The sequence below is a fragment of the Hypomesus transpacificus genome, unplaced genomic scaffold, assembly GCF_021917145.1.
Source record: "Hypomesus transpacificus isolate Combined female unplaced genomic scaffold, fHypTra1 scaffold_101, whole genome shotgun sequence".
NCBI classification, from domain to species: Eukaryota; Metazoa; Chordata; class Actinopteri; order Osmeriformes; family Osmeridae; genus Hypomesus; species Hypomesus transpacificus.
Genome location: NW_025813696.1, coordinates 274,038 through 294,967, shown reverse-complemented (window position 1 = coordinate 294,967; position 20,930 = coordinate 274,038). Strand labels below are relative to the sequence as shown.

At 43.8% G+C, this 20,930-nt stretch overlaps 3 protein-coding genes across 4 annotated transcripts; 2 read left to right on the top strand and 1 right to left on the bottom strand.

The window, feature by feature from the left end:
- Positions 1–7,640: 7,640 nt before the first annotated feature.
- zgc:174935 (uncharacterized protein LOC796019 homolog) lies at positions 7,641–9,511 on the bottom strand. The gene is made up of 5 exons (XM_047050140.1): positions 9,423–9,511; positions 8,957–9,260; positions 8,653–8,707; positions 8,103–8,217; positions 7,641–7,948 (listed from the first exon to the last, which is right to left on the bottom strand). Exons 2-5 carry the CDS (start codon positions 9,251–9,253, stop codon positions 7,846–7,848), a joined length of 570 nt encoding a protein of 189 aa, XP_046906096.1. The 5' UTR covers positions 9,254–9,260; positions 9,423–9,511; the 3' UTR covers positions 7,641–7,845.
- Positions 9,512–9,785: 274 nt separating this feature from the next.
- si:dkey-87o1.2 (uncharacterized protein LOC796684 homolog) lies at positions 9,786–13,123 on the top strand. 2 transcript variants are annotated; one of them, XM_047050142.1, is made up of 5 exons: positions 9,786–10,467; positions 11,215–11,269; positions 11,395–11,512; positions 12,010–12,066; positions 12,290–13,123. In XM_047050142.1, exons 1-4 carry the CDS (start codon positions 10,171–10,173, stop codon positions 12,038–12,040), a joined length of 501 nt encoding a protein of 166 aa, XP_046906098.1. In that variant the 5' UTR covers positions 9,786–10,170; the 3' UTR covers positions 12,041–12,066; positions 12,290–13,123. The 2 variants fall into 2 exon arrangements, with proteins under 2 accessions (XP_046906098.1, XP_046906097.1); XM_047050141.1 differs by lacking the exon at positions 12,290–13,123 and having other exon boundaries at positions 9,787–10,467; positions 12,010–12,226.
- A 2,160-nt stretch (positions 13,124–15,283) lies between these two features.
- them4 (thioesterase superfamily member 4) lies at positions 15,284–19,228 on the top strand. Its single transcript, XM_047050138.1, has 6 exons — positions 15,284–15,683; positions 15,853–16,042; positions 17,262–17,424; positions 17,502–17,612; positions 17,798–17,922; positions 18,160–19,228. The coding sequence occupies exons 1-6, from the start codon at positions 15,540–15,542 to the stop codon at positions 18,201–18,203; spliced, it is 777 nt and encodes a 258-aa protein (XP_046906094.1). The 5' UTR covers positions 15,284–15,539; the 3' UTR covers positions 18,204–19,228.
- The last annotated feature ends 1,702 nt before the right edge of the window (positions 19,229–20,930 follow it).

The window sequence follows — 20,930 nt, the reverse complement described above, 5'->3', positions numbered from 1 at the left end:
TGTTGCAATCAAACTTTGGAAATGGTGACTTGGAATGCTGAGATAAAAAACCACCAAAAATTCAGCAACTTTGACAAATCTGTTTATTTCAACATCAAATTCATACACTCACTCCCTACCTACAGCAAGTGTAGGACATATACATTTATAAGGTACGTTTTATAATAGACATCAAGTCATTTCCACAAAATACCAGGGGGATTTGATATGAATACTAACTACAATTTTGTACTTTTGCAGATATAACAAGCATGAGTTTACATCTATTAGGTACATTTTTCTTCCAATAGTGTGTTATATGCATCACAAGTAACTTGAAAAAACAAAGGAACTGTATTTTACACTTTAGAATAAGGGGTCATTGTCAGATTTCCATGGTTGTCCTGCTCCTGGTCTTAGACGGCCTCTCCCCCACAGACATGGCAGCTTGTGATTGGCTCTCATCACAGCAACACTGCTGCACGAGTCTGGCTTGCGGACCACCTCACACCAGGCAGGATAATCCACCGGCTGGGATCCACTGACAGGGAAACAGGAATGGGCTTCATGTGAGTAACACTGACTGACTGAGTGACTGAGTGACTGAGTGACTGACTGACTGACTGAGTGACTGAGTGAGTGACTGAGTGACTGAGTGACTGACTGACTGACTGACTGACAAAAGATTACAGCATTTTTATTTTGGAACACACACTTACTGGTCACAGCATCCCACTCCAAATGGTTCCATGCAGACACACTGGAAACAGTCCTCAGTCATCCAGCTCTCTCCTATTCCATACACCTGCCCCATGTGTTCACAACTCCCTGAAACACACGCTCATCCGATCAGGTGTGCTCTGGATCAGCACACAGGGGTACAAGACACACTCACACTTACACCACATAGTGCTGCACCTTTGGTGTTAAAGTAACACTCCCCACTGTTGGATATGGTCAGGCAGGGTACAGAGGCACTCAGGACGAACACCAACGCCACAAGCATGATCCTCACTGAGTCTGTCATTGTGTCTGTGGAGAATAGATTTCCATTAGTTTAGCCATCCCAGTCACCAGTTATCAGGTCCACTTCATGATGGATGCTATAAGGTAGAACATCTCTGATGAAGACGGTCTCATTCCAGACGCATGCTTCCCTCCATGTTCCTGAGTAAAAAAAACGATTTCCTCTGAGGATTGTGAACTAACGCCACCCCAAAATGTAATCTTTGAAGACATTTCTTTTTACATTAATTTTTTTAACATTCTCTGTCAATCCCTGTCATCAGGATCCTTATCAAGTAGCAAAGCATCTTACCCTATCCTTACCAAAGCATCTTACCTTTCTGGAAGGTTCCCCTCACTTTGATCTTCCCTTCTTTTTTTCAGCTGATCCTTTCCTCTAGTCTGAGTTGACCCTGTCTCCCCGCTCTCCGTTCTGTTACTTTCGGGTGGGTCTTGGACAATGGGATGTTGTCTGTGCTCTAAGATATTTATACCTTCACCTCCTACTATCTGCTCCACTGCTGTTTCTCTATACATGTAGATCCATCTATCTCGCTCTCTCTTTTTCTCTCTCTCTTGCTCTCTCTGTTTCTCTCTCTCTTGCTCTCTCTTTTTCACTCTCTATTGCTCTCTCTTTTTCTCTCTCTCTTGCTCTCTCTTTTTCTCTCTCTCTTGCTCTCTCTTTTTCTCTCTCTCTTGCTCTCTCTGTTTCTCTCTCTCTTGCTCTCTCTGTTTCTCTCTCTCTTGCTCTCTCTGTTTCTCTCTCTCTTGCTCTCTCTGTCTCTCTCTCTCTTGCTCTCTCTGTTTCTCTCTCTCTTGCTCTCTCTGTTTCTCTCTCTCTTGCTCTCTCTGTTTCTCTCTCTCTTGCTCTCTCTGTTTCTCCCCTGATCTCCTTCTGGGACTTATTAGACACACATTTATATATCTACACACATACACACACATACACACACACATACACACAACACATACACACACATACACACAACACATACACACACATACACACAACACATACACACACATACACACAACACATACACACACATACACACACATACACACAACACATACACACACATACACACAACACATACACACACATACACACACATACTAACACATACACACACATACACACACATACACACAACACATACACACACATACACACACATACACACACATACACACACATACACACAACACATACACACACATACACACAACACACACACACACATACACACACATACACACAACACGTACACACACATACACACAACACATACACACACATACACACACCTACACACACATACACACACATACACACACATACACACACACATACACGCAAACTCGTCATCTCTTGTTGTCTACTTGTAATAATTGGCCCTGTGCACACAGTGTGGACCCAATGAGATAACATTGGCCAAAAGCAGTCATTTAACTTTGAAAGCATCTCCAACTGTATTGAACACTGATGACATACAGGTCATTCAAGCCACAGCCTCAATTCTACCAATCACAGAGCAGGTGGTGGGCAGTTCTACCAATCACAGAGCAGGTGGTGGGCAGTTCTACCAATCACAGAGCAGGTGGTCGGCAGTTCTGTTACGTGTCTGTATGCTTGTTTCATTCAAATTGATGTGCTCCGATGCTTACTACATGTTTTTCATGTGAAATGACAAAGATATCATTAATTACCGAATGTTCTTTTACTTGAAGACACAATTACCTTTAGAATTACGCATTTAAGCATGCTTAACTTGAGGTTCTCCGATTTCTAATGAACCAGTGAAATGTGGGCACTTTGAATGTGGCTTGGCTGTGGATTACAGCCACGTATTTTTGCATCCAGCATGACATCTAATTATATAAATCAATACAATTTTAATCATGCACTGTCAGTATTCACATACATAAACGGTACACATCTGATTGGTGTTTGTGACTGTGTGTGTGTGTGTAAAAGAGAAAGAGAGAAAGGAGAGAGAAGGAGAGAGTTAGACTGTTTATCCTGATAGTGTTTCCCTTTCAATGTATAGTTACACATTTTCATTTGTCACACAAGTTGTTTGAACAAGCCAGAATGAGTGCACTGATAAGGAACAGACTCACACACTGTCCACAGGAACAGACTCACACACTGTCCACAGGAACAGACTCACACACTGTCCACTGTCTCTAAACTGTTATCTGACATCTATGTCCTCGCCCACAGTTCTGTGATCCAGCCGGTTGATTACCAGGTCAAACAATGAGAGCAGAAAGACATTTATTAAACAACCCAGTTATTCCCTCACAGCTGGTTTATACAGTCCTTATTACACTGTTGTACCATCTTCCAATCCTCTGATACATCCTGGATGGTTTCAGTGTTCCCAGGGCTCTTACAAGCATGTACCCATCAAAGCTTCCCTGGTTGGGTGATCAGTCAGAGCTGGACATTGCGTAATGAAATGCTCATGTACAAAAACAACTGTTGGATTCCTCCAGTTCTGTTCTATTAATGAAGTGGTCTAAAAATAGTATGTCATGGCCAGTAATTGTATTAGTAGCATCCCCCTATGTGTAACCCTGCTGTGGGACATGGGCACGTGGGGGGAGGAGGCAGGGCCGGCTCAGGGAGAGGCAGGGTTTCACATGCTCTGACTTTCTTTTTATTAACCCTACAATGTGACACACATGCATGCAGAAAGCAGACACCAGAACACACACACACACACATGTTCACACACACACACATAAATACACACACACAGACACACACATGTACACACACACATTGGACTGTCTGATTCTCTGCAGAATAAAGAAAGAGAGAGAGAAACAGCATATTTCAGTGGTGAGGATGTTTGTGGTGATTGTGGAGGGGGACTGCATGAGTGTCCTGTTCACATGGGTGGAGTTTAGCTGGACCTGTAGTCAGGTCCATTCCAGAGGAGATGACAGACGTAGAGGTGTGCATGAGATCAAATGGGAACTATTGGTAGGTATACAAAACCAGGTGTGCAGGTGTGATAGGGCAGCAGCTAACATAAACTTGTTCTTCAGAAACAACATTCAACCAAGCATTACACGTGTCAAAGGTTTCTGAACAGGAACAGGTCTAGTACTCTCATATATCTGTGTGCTTTGCTATGGATCCTGTCCTGGATCTGTGTTGCAGTAAAACAGGTCTTGTTCCTGAGAGAATGAAGTGTTCATTTCTGGGATGGGCTTTGAACAAACACACACAAGCACACACACACACATTCCACACACACTCCACACATGACTGTAACAAACTAAACAAGAACATGTTGGTCTTGAGACTCAACACTGAGACCTGATTTTCCTTCCTCTGCGTTTCATAAACAAACTTAATACATTAGTCTACCACTTAATATATACCACTTAATATCTACCACTTAATATCTACCACTTAATATCTACCACTTAATATCTACCACTTAATATCTACCACTTAATATCTACCACTTAATATCTACCACTTAGTATCTACCACTTAATATCTACCTCTGAATATCTACCACAGAAATTCCATGATGTTGTCTTTGTTCGTCAGGAGGGTATTCCACATGATACAAATGAATAATAAATGTGCCCATTTGAATTGAAAGTAACTTTCAATAAATATCATTGAGATCATTAACATTTTCAGTGCAGCATTTTATTACCTTGAAAACTAAACAGCAACAACATTAAGTGTGAGACAACTCAGCAAGCAATTCTTCAACTTTAGACGATGCATTCTGCTGTGCCAGTACTCTGGGGCGAGCAGGCGGGTGCTTTGGTGGAGTGGAGATGCGTGCCTGACTCTGTAGGAATATGTCTGATATTTAGTTGACGTGATTACGCAGAGGAACAACCGAATATCAAACATATCACACAGCCTCTGGCAGAGAGCAGACGCAGCAGACGTCCACGTTGGCCCTGTGACATGGGAGAGACTCAGAGAGCTCGACATGGGAGAGACCCAGAGAGCTCGACATGGGAGAGACCCAGAGAGCTCGACATGGGAGAGACCCAGAGAGCTGCAGAAGGAAAGTCAGGGTTCAACTGAGAGGAGAGATGTACAGCTGGAAAAAACTGACATTCTAATTCCAAGTCTGTCTTCAGAGAGTTTCAAGCACACGTCCTCAACCCAGCGGTCGAGCACACCTCCACAATCTGGGAACAAGCTAATTAGCCTGAGGTGGGTTGTGTTTAGCTCCTTCCAATACTGACACCTCTTCAGATCTCCTGAAGGGTACAAGACCGATGGGTAGAGGACAGAAATGTTTATATCTGATAAACCAATCCCACAGTTGAAGCAATACCTAAATATTATTATATATAATATAATTATGATATATTATACTCACATGAGAACCATGGTGCAGCTGCAAAGGTCTTCTTTTCCTGCCAGGAGTCCTGCAGGCCCGTCTCATGAACGGAGAGCCAGGAGTCCATCTCTGGTTGTGTGTTTACGGGCAAGTGAGTGGATTTGTATATGGTGTGTGCAAAGTTGTGTTTTTTGAGTGTGTTTTCTGTGGTGAGTAGAGGTTTGAGTGTGTTTCTGTGGTGAGTATGTGGTGAGTAGAGGTTTAAGAGAAGGGAATCAGTATGGGAAGGTGTGTGCATGTGAGTGTGTGTGTGAACAAGTCTCAAACGGGACCTGGTATTTATACACCCCCTATGAGTTAGGAGGCACACAGATCATTCAGTGTAATTAGAGATGTATTGATTTATTGCTGTAGCCTGCGGTCTTTCCTCCCTACATTAATCTGATCAATAAATGTGATTATCATCCAGCCGTGACGTCCCCACTTTCACAGTCACCAAGAAGAAAGATGATGCTTTCAAAACTTGATCAGTACTTAGTGTTACTATACATTGGCAGTGGCAGTACCAGTGTTAATATACAGTGGCAGGAGTTCTACTAAACAAAAATATGTGCTCTAAGACAACAGCAGTCATGGCCAGGCCTGTCACTTGCTAAGGTGTTTATTCATCGGCTCTGGGACATTTGAATATTTTTAGCAGGGCAAAACTGACTCAAATGATTGTGTGTCTGAAGCTTGGCTACCTCGTGTAGCTGAGGGCTCAGTCAGGGACACAGTCTTTAGCTTTGAAGTGGTTTCAATAAAAGTATTTTACTGTGCTCAGAATCACAATTCCTGTAAGAAAATAAACATTCCTTATTTTCAGATGTTTGTCATCAGTCTGTCATTCCCTATACTGCTCTTGTTCCTCATGTTTCTGTGTTTGTCTTTGGTGTATTTTTCATGCGTTTGGCACTTTTGTGAACACCACTTTTGTAAAGTTTCATTTCACAGCCTTAGACAAACATCCTGTTTCAGCTTCAGTACAGTACTCTGTGGAGATGACCTCTGATCACAGCGGCCTGCCAAGGTCAACTCTCATCATGACAGTAACACAATCCCCTGATGGTCACTTTTTCATCTTTGGACATGATGACAAAGTGGTAGAGTGTGTCTGAGTGTGTCTGAGTGTGTCTGAGTGTGTCTGAGTGTGTCTGAGTGTGTGTGCTGGGACAGCAGCAGACCATGTGCTGAACATATCTGTCAGCATGATATGGGAGCACTTCCTGTGAACTGACTCTAGACCTCCAGGATTCAGCCAGAAGCTAACGTAACCACAGCAGCACATCTAACTTCACTGTTACTCTGCTTCTCCCTCCACCTCTACTGCACTCTTTGGGCCTGTCCCTTTCTCTGCCCCCCCCCTCCCTCTCCCCCAACATCCACTCATCCACTGGGCTCCACAGATGACAATGCCCCCCCCGGCTCACAATTAGTCCTGTGCCATCGGACGCCCATCATTCCGCCCCAGCGAGCCTTCAAGGTCCCCATGGAGCAGGATCTGAGTGAGGGCAGAGGGACAACCGTCCCCTGCATCCCAATAAGGGAACGCTGTTGGTCATGTGACACAGTTACCTAACAACACACGTCCTGAAATAAAATAGTATAATATACTATGATACCAAACATATGTTGTCGCAGTGTGATGTGGCTCACAGAAATGCAGGAAGATGTTTATGATGTTTAAGGGGCAGTTCTGATTACGTCTGTTTTGCTGTACGTTTACTTCATGTTTTCATTGCATAACACTAACCCTAAATACACACATACATAACCAGTGCATTGCCTCTTAAAGTCTTTGAATCATGCAAAAGTGAAATTGATATTTTCAGCACAGAACAATTTATCTGTTTCATGGTTTTATACAGACGCAGTACACACACTTACACAGTTCTGTGCAAAAAAAAGATCAATCTGAATTAGACTTCAACTAACAAACAGTTGGTTTAATCTAAGGCCTTGGATTGGTCAGTGTTTTGGTGAACCCCGCCTCACCGGGCCGGCAGAGTGAAAATGATGAGGAGCGACAGGGCGACTCTGGGCTCTGGGATTGGTCTATACTGTTGGTGGGTACATATGTTAGAATCACACACTCATACACACAGACCCTAAGGCAGGGTCATTAAGACAAGGTTAATAACAGTTATTCAATGCCTCTTTCTTTTGTGTGTGTGTGTGTGTTTGTGCATGAGTGTGTGTGCTTGTTAAGGGGTTAACTGACAAACAAAAAAGGAAATTCAAAGTAAAGGGTAATACGGAATGAAAAACAAGTAAAACATGTTATTTTCTATCTTTCCACTGCTTTAATGTGACACAAAATAACCTTTAATAAAATTAAAAGTTCCAGTCATCTTATCATCAAAAGATGTTAAATAATCTAGAGGTTCAAAAGATGATTTAATACAAAATTAAATATTACACAACCAGGCTCCCAAACCGACTATAATTTCATCTTTTCATCTTGCTTCTCTTTCTGTTGTTCTGGCAGCTATGGTTGTGGTGCATCTGGTTGTGGTGCATCTGGTTGTGGTGCTTTTTTAACTTCAGGTTCTTTAGGGTTCTCCTTAGGAACCACAGTTCCACACAGTTTCCTGAACAGATTTCAAATAAATGAACGTTAGAAAAGGTGTGCAATGAACTGAAACAGTCTTTGTACTGTGAAGGAATGGATGAGACTAGGAATCTGGTGTACTTTCTAAAAGCTAATCTGCTAAATGATTCCAATGTAAGAATGTAAGTGCCTACCTGGCTTCCTCTGAGCCTGCTTTCACAAAGTGACACAGTTTGCTGTGCTGAGTCATCTGTTGTTGGAGAGAGTTCACCTCCACCTCCCAGACAGACGTCTCTTTCTCAAACTCGGCTACAGGAGAGGACAGACACGCACGACAGAAAATAAGAACCTTCAGTAAGTGTGCAAAACAAAGTGTGTAAATATGAATATGTCTGTACTGTCCCAATGTCTGTACTGTCAGCCATGATGGAGGCATATATATTTATTTCTGTTCGTTATTAAAATGTTATACGTTTGTTGCACCGAGCAAACTGGGATAATTTAATGTAACTAAAGAGATGTAATGACCAAGTCATCCACCAGGTGTCTCCTTCCCCCTCTAAAGCACGCCCAGACCTAACCGTGGGAGAAGTTGAAACCTGACACAGTTGAAGTCAGTGAAGAAAAGAGCAGGTTGCCCCGTTATCCTGGACTGTATTGTACCGGTTAGGGTTAACGTTAGGGTTAGGGATTAGGACAAATACATTGAATAAGAAACAGGATGTTTTGGGCTCCAGGACTCACCAAAAACTTCGGCTTGTTGTGATTTGATGAACGCAACCTCATCGGCCATGTTTTTCTGTGAGTTAAAGCAACAGCCAAGCACGTCCAGTCAAACGGATATAAGATTAAAGACTAAATTAAAGACTTAAACTAAACAGTACCAATGACAGACAACAGTTATAAATGATTCCGTTTGGTTTGCTGGGAACAGGGAAGCGGTGAAGCTACAATACAGAGGAGAGGAAATACAAGAGAAGTGAGGACACATTTCTCATTCTCATGAACCTGTCTTACAGGAAGGCCTGTTCCATGGCTCCCCCCTCACCGTCTCTCCTTTGCATGTGTCCAGCTTGCTCTTCCAGATCTCCTCGGTGGCTTGAACTTGGCTGACTTCCGGATCCAGCATGGTCATCCGAGCATTGTTTTTGTCCAGCAGGTTGTGGATTCGGATGATCTCATGTTGGTTCTCCATCAGTGTGTCTCCTGTCATCTGCAGCTTCACCAGCTGAAACTGCACTTTAGTCTGCAACTCCTCCTCTTGGTTCCTCCTGTGGTAGATCATGACCAGCATGGCGATGCACACCAGCCCAGAGGCACCCAGGACCCCCCCATGCAGCTTCATATCCGCTCTGGAGTGAGAAAGGTTTGTTTACCCTCTAGAAAGAACTGGTTCCGTAAGAGCTCGTTTCAATGCTCTGAGGGTCTAGTGTCAATGTCTGCACCCTCACAACACATCCACACGGATTCACAATCAACAACTGTATTCCTTTGTCTTCAGAGACAGTGTTTACCTGTGATCCTTCCGCTCCCGGATAGTACAGGTGATCTACTGATCGTCAGTTTCCTGGTGCTGGATCTCTCCTCCCCCTCCTCCCCCTCCTCCCCCTCCTCCCCCTCCTCCCCCTCCTCCTGTCCTTCCTGGAGACACTCCTTTTTCTGCAACAGAAAAGTCACCATGGAGATATTTCTGTGTTTGTGTGAAAGAGAGGCGGAGAGAGAGAGATTCACTGGACGGCTGATCTCAGCCACGCCCACTTGTAATGGATTACAAAACCTGTTCGGTTGTAGAAAGGGCAAAGATGTTTCATGCAAAAACCTGGTCAAACCTGCTAAACAGCATTTCCTTTTGTGTGTGTTACTACATTCTGCATTAATAAGAGCTCACAATAAGAGCTTTAGAATCCTGTTGGCCTTCAGGCAAACTTTGCTTTGTTTGTTAGAGGGACAGAGACAGATAGAAAAATGCGAAAGTCGTAGGGGATGGGTGGGGCTACATAAACAAGGAAGAAGGCTTTGCTTGGCAAACCTAGCAGGTTACAGGTACACTCACCACATTCAGGATCTCTAAGAGTGGTTGCTGATCTGCAGTCAGGAACACAGTCCTTCCACCCAGAAACATCTGCTTGATACAGAGAAACTGCAAAGTTACAGACCTGACTGGGCAGAATAGAAACATTCTGGAACTTGGTATTGGCAGGGGATCTCCCCATCTTTCTCTTCCTGTTTTGATATCCTGCTGTGTGCCAGTCTTGGTTCAGCATGAAGCTGCTGTCTGTCCTGGTGTTCCTGAGCGTGAGTATGATGGGGTGGTTCATGTTCCAGGCCGTCAAGCAGGAGCTGAGGCTGCGGGAGATGAGAAGCAGCTTTGCACTAGGCTCCAATCAGATGAAGCAGAAGGAGGACCGCATCCACCAGATCAAGATGAAGATCACAGAGCTGAATGAGCAACTGAAAACACTCCAAAACAAAATGGATGAGTTGCAAAAAAAGAAACAAGAATCCATCAAAAGCACAGAGGCACTGGACCTGAACCTGCAGAAATGTAATGAAGAAAAGGTATGGAAAACACACTGTCACTGTGTGGATCGGGGGTTAGTATTGTGTAGTGTGTCTGTACTTTTCTTTACAAGTGTGAATTTGTCTGAAGGGCAGAGTATCTGAAGTGTATGGGGGAGTAAGGTGGCTGAGCGGTGAGGGAGTCGGGCTAGTAATTTGCTGAAGGTTGCCAGTTCGATTATTTTTGGCCGAGCCAAATGACGTTGTGTCCTTGGGCAAGGCACTTCACCCTACTTGCCTCGGGGGAATTACCCTGTGCTTACTGTAAGTTGCTCTGGATAAGAGCGTCTGCTAAATGAAAAAATGTAAATGTATTATGAGTGGGGTTGGACAGAGGGACAAGGCTAGAATAGGCTACTCTCTCCCATGTGAGAGTGGATGATTCCCCAGGAACCTGTCTGTCCCTCAGTGTTACCTGTCTGTCCCTCAGTGTTACCTGTCTGTCTCTCAGTGTTACCTGTCTGTCCCTCAGTGTTACCTGTCTGTCTCTCAGTGTTACCTGTCTGTCCCTCAGTGTTACCTGTCTGTCCCTCGGTGTTACCTGTCTGTCCCTCAGTGTTACCTGTCTGTCCCTCAGTGTTAAACTCTAGATCATATCCAACTAGCAACATACAGTGCGTACACCTCAACTTTGAAGAAAGACGTCATTTTGTCTAGAAGTTACACATGTATAGTATCTCACCAAGATGTTGTGTCTTCCTTTATTTCTTTTTCACGTAACCCTCCCCCCCCCCTTGTCGTTCACAGACATCCCATGAGCAGAAGAAGACAAAGGTGACTGAGGACCTAAAGAAACTACAAGGTATGGAAGCCAAGGTGGAAGTGTTGCCCTGGTTACCCTGGTGCACGAATGTCACACATTTTCATTGTTTCTCCTTGAACATTTGAATGCATGACCACCTTCAAAGTGTCTCTGTTACTCCTCAGCGGATAATGAAGCAAAGAAGACGACCATGTTGGCAGAGATCCAGGGGCTGAAGCAGAACATCCTGGATCGGGACCACGCAGTGTGTTCATTTGTGGACAAAACCAACGAGGAGGGAATGTAAGAGTACACACACAATACACACAATACACACAATACACACACAATACACACAACTTACACACAAAACACACACACACCATATGCATGCACACTCAACTTTCCAATGGACCTTCAGTCAACATATTGTTATTACTTTATTACTGTAACACACCTACACTATCCTCATCAGTTCCCAGAAGGCTTCAGGGTGGGGGTGGGGTACAGGGGTGGGGTACAGGGGTGGGGTACAGGGGTTGGCTGCAGTTTATCAACCATTACACCACAGTCTTTAGGAAGCTTAAAGGCTTTCGACTGCAGGGAAGTAAGAGAGTAAACTCTGCAGTACAGAATTAATAGTACATCTTAGCAGGACAAAAAACCCTAACCCTAACCCACACCCGGAGGACTGTGGATCGATTCTACTCTACATGTGGAACTGAACCCAGTCAACACAGGAGGTCAGGATGCTGTGCTCCTAAACCCTGATGGATTCTGTCTTTTATGTCTTTTTACAGGAAGCTGTGTAAATTATCTGGAGCAAAATGAAGAAACCTCCCCTTCAATAAGACACAGTAGGAAAACCACTGGATATGTGTCCACCTAGCATAGCAGAACAACAGTACAGAACTGTGGCTCCCAGGATATAAACACTAACATTTATATTCTGTTGTCCGTTAACAATCTCACTGGCAACTCAGGAAAATAAAAAAACAAATGTAAAATGTGTGGAAACCCCAGAATCAGAGTCACAGTTTATTAAGATTTCCATTCAAGTGTGTGTGTGTGTGTGTTTAGGGGCGTCTGGATGTGCCACCGGTTTTGCAGGTTTAAGTCAACCGTTCAAGCTGCCCTCAGTGCTCACCTTGGGGCTGTCAGACCAGATAACACACGGCGTGTCTACAACAAACTCTAATTGCCCTGGATAGTTCATGGAGCAAACTTTTGAAACAAGTTGCAGAACAAAGTATCATTTTAAAATGATCCTAAATTTGGAATGGATTTCCATACCTTTGGCTAGCTTACTGTTATTTTGTTAACCAAATTCCTTTTGGTTACTGCATGTAAAGGGGCGGGCCTTTCCATGTCCCACCCCCTCCTCACGTGTAATGGAGTAACATCAATGATTAACTCATTCATCGAGAAAGGATTTTGCATTTTACCCTTTGTACTTACATGTAAAGCAATGTCCTTATATATATACAGTACCAGTTAAAAGTTTGGACACATTTTCCCATTATAAATGTTTTATGTTTTCAAAAAGGTAAATGTTTAAGAAGGTAAACATGTATGTAATGTGCTATGGAATGACTTTAATGGAATGAACTCTACAGGTATAATGGGTGTTGGTTTCTACCATGCTGCATTCTGCTGTAGATGAGTTGACAGACAGGTTCAGTCACTTCTGGGTTACACTCTTTGTTTGTAAATGGTTTTGCCCTGCTGGTTGAGTTCTGTTATGTTCTGCATTCTCTCCTGGTCCAGAAGGCCCCGCAGGGCTGTCTTGCGCACCTTAACAACACAACAACACATCAGACAACGGAAGGAAACTGCTGGAATAAATAACTATCAATCCATAAAGCTGCAATAGATGATAGATACATTCTCAAATAAATTCCAGTATGAGAGCCAGCCAGATGTCTTATTAAGTAGAGCAAACATCAAAGCTGAATCCCCACTGGGCCCCACACACAGCTTATAAAAGGAAGTCTAGTTGCACACAGTCACACAGATGTGAGATATGACAGAACTAGTTTTGACTGCATTCCACATTAACCTGACATGCTAGATTTGAACTTGCATTGCACCTGTGTAATCCCTCCTTGCTCTTACCAATGTAAGTGCAGTCTTTCCCAGCAGGGTCTCTGTCTGTTGCGTCCGCTCTCTCAGTCTGAGAGCCGCAGTACAGCCAGCCTGGGGGGCACATTCAAACTTTGCCTTCAACACAGCCCCTTGAATACTGCAGAGGGAAACAGATAGACACTCAGAGACAGAGAGGGCTGGGGGGAGAGAGGGAGAGGGGCTGGGGGGAGAGAGGGAGAGGGGGCTAGGGGAGAGAGGGGAGAGAGGGAGAGGGGCTGGGGGGAGAGAGGGAGAGGGGGAGAGAGGGAGAGGGGCTGGGGGGAGAGAGGGAGAGGGGGAGAGAGGGAGAGGGGACGAGGGGAGAGAGGGGAGAGAGGGAGAGGGGAGAGAGGGAGAGGGGGCTAGGGGAGAGAGGGGAGAGAGGGAGAGGGGCTGGGGGGAGAGAGGGAGAGGGGGAGAGAGGGAGAGGGGCTGGGGGGAGAGGGGGAGAGAGGGAGAGGGGGCTAGGGGAGAGAGGGGAGAGAGGGAGAGGGGCTGGGGGGAGAGAGGGAGAGGGGGCTAGGGGAGAGAGGGGAGAGAGGGAGAGGGGCTGGGGGGAGAGAGGGAGAGGGGGAGAGAGGGAGAGGGGCTGGGGGGAGAGAGAGAGAGGGGAACTAAAGACAGAGACAAACATGAGGAAGACTGTTGTGAATACTTATGAAACATCAACAAACCTCTCAAGTTCTGCAATGCGGTCAGCCAAGTCTTCATCCTTCTATAAGACATGGAAAATTACAGGTTCAATGAATTTGCATATTTACAGAACTAGGTTTATTAAGTATCATGAATCAGCTTTAGTCCCCTCCCTCCCCACCCACCATCCACCTTGAGGACCTCCCTGGACCTCTGACACAATCTGAGCACTGATCATGTGGCTCATGTTGCCCCACAATCAACTACCACTTGGCTTCTTTGACATCTTAACCGCAGGTCAGACACAGGGTCTTGTGCCAGTCCTACACAACTTAAGCCACCATATGGAAGCAAATCATGATGACATCATGTTTTAAATTTTAAAAGTTAAAAAAAATCACCATTTGAATTTGAGCAGCCAGGATTTTGTTCTATTTGAATTTCTGAAGCTCAATTCATTTTCATTTAATTTTTACGATCTGAATTTTACTGTTCGAATTTGAGCTTCCTGAATTTCCAACGCATTAATTTGGGCATCTGTTTTACTTTGAAATAAATTCATATTTCCATTTTAAAGAGGGGAATTCAAAACCAGCAAATTCGGTGATGTTTAAGTTTCAATATTAGGTATCCAATGCCTTTCAAATTCAAAACACGTCACTGATTTACTTCCATACACAACTTACCTTAATTCTGTCCCTTTCCCCTTGCACAAGTTTGTTATTAGAACGCCATCTCTCACATCCAAACATAATGTCAATGTGTATAAAACTCTTTCAAAACGTGTATTTCTTTATGGATTGTTCTAGTCAGTAAGAAGCTGTAAGAGTAGAGGATGGCCGGTGTCCTTGTTGGCATGGAAACCAAAGTAGCCGGAAGTAGCTGCAATCAGTAAACCCATTGCAGAGCCTGTTTAAGTCTAGTCTTAACTCAAGTCTTTATGTATATATTAGACATTCTCTGCCCATAGCCATGCGTCAACTGAGGCGGGTCAGAAAGCTAGGTGGTCAAGTGGTTCATGTGTGGTTCAGAGCCAAGAAGTTGAATTTGCACAATGTTTAATAGTTTTCAATCTCGGATAGCCGTACGTTAGCATTGCAAGCTAGCACGAAATCTCTCAGTACTTTAAACGGACGACGTTAAATGTACTAGATGGCAGGAAATGAATTTAGATGCTACAACTATTTCGCTACCGCCATTCGACTGTGATAAGATGATAACATATTAAACATGGTGCAAATTTAACTTATTAATTTCGAACAGTGTCGTCATACTGCTGTTTCTGAATCTGTCATCTCTTCACATGACCCTAAATACGTCACCGTCACGTGTAGTGCAGGAAGTAGACTACTGATGTCCTCTGAAAGTCATTCTACCGGCGAAGACGGCAAACAATGCTTAGGATATTGTTAATAAATTAGTAAGGGCTTGCTGGACACATTTCTATAAACATGGCTTGTCCTGTTGTATAGTTAACATTTTAACTATAGCTCGTTAGCTAGCTAGCGAACTACGCACGTAGCCTAGGCTCTGGGCTTGCAACAACTAGCATATTCAGAAATTCCCTGCCGTCATGATGCGAACCGGTGTGCACATGGTGAGAAGTCTCTGCCGCGGACCTCAGGCCATCAGCAACAGCATCACACTGTTTCCATCTACCGGAATGGGCCAGCTAGCTGCCCAGTGGACTTCCTGTATCCGTTGCCGCAGCATGGCGGTAGGTCATCCACGTTAGATCATGAGAGCGTGTTGGTCAGTCTGCTGTTTCACGCAACGTTTATCTCGTGGTGCTTAGTTAGCCCTGTTGTACAGCTCTACATGATGCAGCATTATTGATGCCCACTGTACTGTTGACCAGTTTTATAATGTGTCTGTTTGGCCGTCAGGTGTTACCCTGGCCATTCTCTACCCAACCCAGAGACTTCAGCTTGCCCAACTCGTCCTGGGGCTCTGAGATGAGGCAGCAGTATGAACACTACAACAGCCAGTGTGAGGAAATGACAGAGGAAGGGGAGAAAAAGAGAGGGCCATGGAGAAGACTGCCTAGCTATAACCGCTCCCTCAAGTTTGCAACTGGTATATTTAATCCCCTGCTTCCCACAGTATCTTCAACTTTTTCAATTTTCACTTCAGCAGATGCATTTATCCAAAGTGACGTACAAATAGTATAATATAGTAAATGCACCACACTATCAAGGACTAGGAGTGGAATACTGTGTCTCCATCAACACAATCTCAGGGATCAAATCAAGTATACAGGTACATCCCAATAAATTAGAATATCATAAAAAAGTTGATTTATTTCAGTAATTCGACTCAAAAAGTTAATCTATATTATGTACATTCATTACCCAGACTGATATATTTCAAGTGTTTATTTCTTTTAATTTTGATGATTATAAATGACAACTAATGAAAACCCAAAATTCAGAATCTTAGAAAATTAGAATATTACTTAAGACCAATAAAAAAAATACCATGGTCCTTAAACTAGGTACTGGTAGCTTTGGCAGTGTGTGCAGGTGCCAAGTCCTGCTGGAAAATGAAATCTGCATCTCCATAAAGCTGCTCAGCAGAGGGAAGCATGAAGTGCTCTCTAACTTCCTGGTAGACGGCTGTGCTGACCTGAGAAAACACAGTACCAGTACCTGGTTTAAGGACCATGGTATCCCTGTGCTTGATTGGCCAGCAAACTGGCCTGACCTAAACCCCATAGAGAATCTATGGGGTATTGTGAAGAGGAAGTTGCGAGACACCAGACCCAACAATGCAGAAGAGCTGAAGGCCGCTATCAGAGCAACCTGGGCTTCCATAACACCTCAGCAGTGCCACAGACTGATGGCCTCCATGCCAGGCCGCATTGATGGCCTCCATGCCACGCTGCATTGCTGCAGTCATTCAGGCAAAAGGAGCCCCGACCAAGTATTGAGTGTTGTACATATTCATACTTTCAGTAGTCCAGCATTCCTGTGTTAAAACTCAAATTTAAGTAAGTAATCAAATTTTTTGAGATTCTGAATTTGGAGTTTTCATTAGCTGTGAGTTATAATCATCAAAATTAAAAGAAATAAACACTTGAAATATATCAGTCTGTGTGTAATAAATCTATATAATTTAGATTCACTTTTTGTATCGAATTACTGAAATACATCAACTTTTTGATGATATTCTAATGTATTGAGATGCACCTGTATGTTTGGTTACATGATTGGAGGGACTGTTTGAATGTGTCAACACCACTCTCTTGCCATTGGTGAGTTTCATTTGACTGGGATCACTGTGCTCTGTTGATTAGGTGGAGTGTATCTGAGTAAAATAATCCAGTCCAAGGCTCGCCTCTTCACCAGGAACATTAGAGAACAGGGATCAGCGTTTGAGTACGTCATGTTTGTCAACAAAGAAGAGCAGAAGTGTGTGTGTGTGTTCCAGGCTGGACACTTGCTGGAAGGTCCTCCAGGGTGAGTCATCATGTGCTGCATCACTGTGCCCACTGTGCTGCAGGGTGCCTCAGGTTGACGAGGGTGTGTTATTCCAGGCATGTCCATGGGGGGGCGATAGCCACTATGATTGACACGGTGACAGGGACCCATTCCACCTACCTCTCTGGACCAGTCATGACTGCCAACCTAAACATCAACTACCGCAGGTACTGTACAGGCAGTTCTGGAAGTCTCTAGACCCACACTCAAGGCCCCACCCACGATCCAGCAGCTCATGCTGGAGGGTTCACAAGATCTTTTCTCAAAATTAAGAAATAGTTTGATAATATAATAATACTATTATTATTAATCGTCAGACTTTATGAAATGACCCTTGTTTGTTTGTCCCTAGCCCCATCCCATTGGGAAGCACAGTATTACTCCACTGCTCATTGGATAAAAAAGAAGGAAGGAAAACGTTTGTGACCTGTCAGGTGACCAGCTCAGACGGCTCTAGACTGCACACAGAGGCCACAGGTACCCTAACACCTCACACCAGCACAGGCTGGGGAACAGTACAGCCATGTGCACAGGTTACACAGTAACACCAGCACAGGCTGGGGAACAGTACAGCCATGTGCACAGGTTACACACTAACACCAGCACAGGCTGGGGAACAGTACAGCCATGTGTTAGAAGAAGTCTGTGAGCTGATACAGTTGGTCCACGATGCAGTAGTGTCTCACATACTTTCTCTCCAACCTTCTTTCTCAGGATTGTTTCTATCGATCAACGTTGGCCACATTTTGGGAGTGTGATGCAACCAACTAGCAACCAACCAATCAAAATGAGTAATAAGATTCCAGAAACACAGTTGTCAAACTGAGGCTGTGTGCGTGTGCGCGCGTGCCAGTCTTCCTACCTCTGATTTGCTTGAGTTGCATTCTGGGAATTTTCAGGCGGAACCTTTCCATGATATTTTCCGGGCGTTTGGGGGAATTAATGTGGAATTATTTATTTATTTATTTTGTTAAATATTGCAGTTTCCATGTCCATATATAGACATAAATAATCAGTATTGGTTTGATTGAACAGGTTTCAAAGTATATAATTGGATGATAATATATTATATTAACCCTCCACAAATAGCAGGATGAAGCTAAAAACCTAAATTCCTGTATGACAACAAACACATACTACTGATAAAAGCATAAAATAGCAAGTTAGAAACTAAAAGGTTATTTACAATTTTCACATGAATTCCCATGAGATGGGGCTGTTTTCATTATGCCACTAGCACTTAAATTATCTTTTAACTAAATCATACATTACTGTTATACTAGAACACTTTTACCTTTATTTGCAAGGTATTCATTTATGTGCACTGAACTAAACGGAAACAATAGCACTAAAATTATATTTAGCTATTTTTTTTGTCCTGACATTTTCTGGGTATTTTCCACCACTTAACAGTCTTACTGCTGAGTATTCATTAAATCTTTCAAATACATTAGAGCTCTCCATATTAAATGAGAAACTTGTCAACTTTTCTGTTTAGAGTGATGGACTACGTAGGGTGTTCACTCAATGCCTCACCTACAGTGTTTAGGCTTACTCTAAGGCTTACATTTCTTTATTCAAGCCTAAAATGTTTTTTAATCTATTTTTTTACTGAACGCTTTTGCTGCAGTTACATTTGAACTGAACAAACACATGTCCAGGCTGCCGGACTGTCTCCACCCTTACAAACCTGAAGACACACCCCTGAATGGGTTGATATTTAATGAATGTATTTATTGTATTAATTTTAAATGCATCTATCTATTAAACAATATATTTCATATATTATTGTGATTAAGTTGATCTTTTGGATTTGAAAAGTTCTACTATTAACATGTGATCATGTTGTTGCTTCTTTAATTAATCCTTTCACGTGGGTCCAGCGGAGTGTCTGTTCTCTCTCTGAGTCCCACTTCTCCATAAATGAATCTCTTCCAGTAGGTAAGACATGAAGGTGGGCTGTGTAGTTAGGGTCAGGAGTGTGTAGTTAGGGTTAGGACTGTGTAGTTAGGGTCCGGAGTGTGTAGTTAGGGTTAGGAGTGTGTAGTTAGGGTCAGGAGTGTGTAGTTAGGCTCAGGAGTGTGTAGTTAGGGTTAGGAGTGTGTAGTTAGGGTCAGCAGTGTGTAGTTAGGGTCAGGAGTGTGTAGTTAGGGTTAGGAGTGTGTAGTTAGGGCTAGGAGTGTGTAGTTAGGGTCAGGAGTGTGTAGTTAGGCTCAGGAGTGTGTAGTTAGGGTTAGGAGTGTGTAGTTAGGGTGAGGAGTGTGTAGTTAGGGTTAGGAGTGTGTAGTTAGGGTGAGGAGTGTGTAGTTAGGGTTAGGAGTGTGTAGTTAGGGTCCGGATTGTGTAGTTAGGGTCAGCAGTGTGTAGTTAGGGTTAGGAGTGTGTAGTTAGGGTCTGGATTGTGTAGTTAGGGTCAGCAGTGTGTAGTTAGGGTCAGGAGTGTGTAGTTAGGGTCAGGAGTGTGTAGTTAGGGTCCGGATTGTGTAGTTAGTGTGTAGTTAGGGTCAGGAGTGGTCCACCTCAGAGAGATGCCTGAGGAACCTCTGAGAACCACAGTGTTCTTCCCTGTCTGAAGTGTTCCAGAGGCACACAGTGTTCTTCCCTGTCTGAAGGGTTCCAGAGGCACTAGAACCAGAACACTGGTTAATAACTATGTCACCTGGAAAATCAAGTATAGCTGGAAAATGTTGCTCTCTTATCTACATCCTCATCACCTTTAGACTGGTGCTCAGCTTCCCTTAGGTTTGTCCAGTGCTCACATATGCCATGACACACAGTCCTTCCCTCCCAGCCCCTAGCCTTCCATGCTGCTCATTGTGGTTGGCTGGTGTGGTTTGTCTGCATCTAGCCGCTCAGGGCTTATCTCACCTTGGGCCCCTCGCATCTCTGGCCTCATTAGGAGGCGGGGACTGGGAGGGTTTTGTGTGTGCGTGTTTGAGACCTGTTTGTAGACCTGTTCAGGTGTGGTCACTGAGGCTTTAATGGAGTAGGGAGAGAGGGGTTAATCGATTTTTTAGTCATTGAATTTTAACAAAGCCACCTAAACGAAAACCTGTATACAGTATTGAAGTATTAAATTAGTAGTAAAACTCTATGTAGACACATGATTCAGTTGGAGGTCTCGAGTTTCAACACGTGTGTCTGTGGGGCCAGGAAGAAAGGGAACGGATGTCTGAAAAATACATTATATACAGTAGATTTATGATGCACCTCTTTCCTCATACATTTTGCCAGATGTTTGTTTACTTGTCTTTGCTCACATTACTCACATACGTAGGCCTGCACGATGATGATGTAAGAGGCCCCATACGGAAGGACTTGACTGGGAATATTCGTGTAAGAATAGACCGCCGGTCGGGCATAATTTCATCAAAGGGGCCTGCCGCCATCAGTTACCTGAGCAGGGCTATCTGCTCGGCCTACTATGTTGCGTCATTGTTTTTGGCCTACACTATCCTTTGCCCAATGAAACGTAGTTTACACCG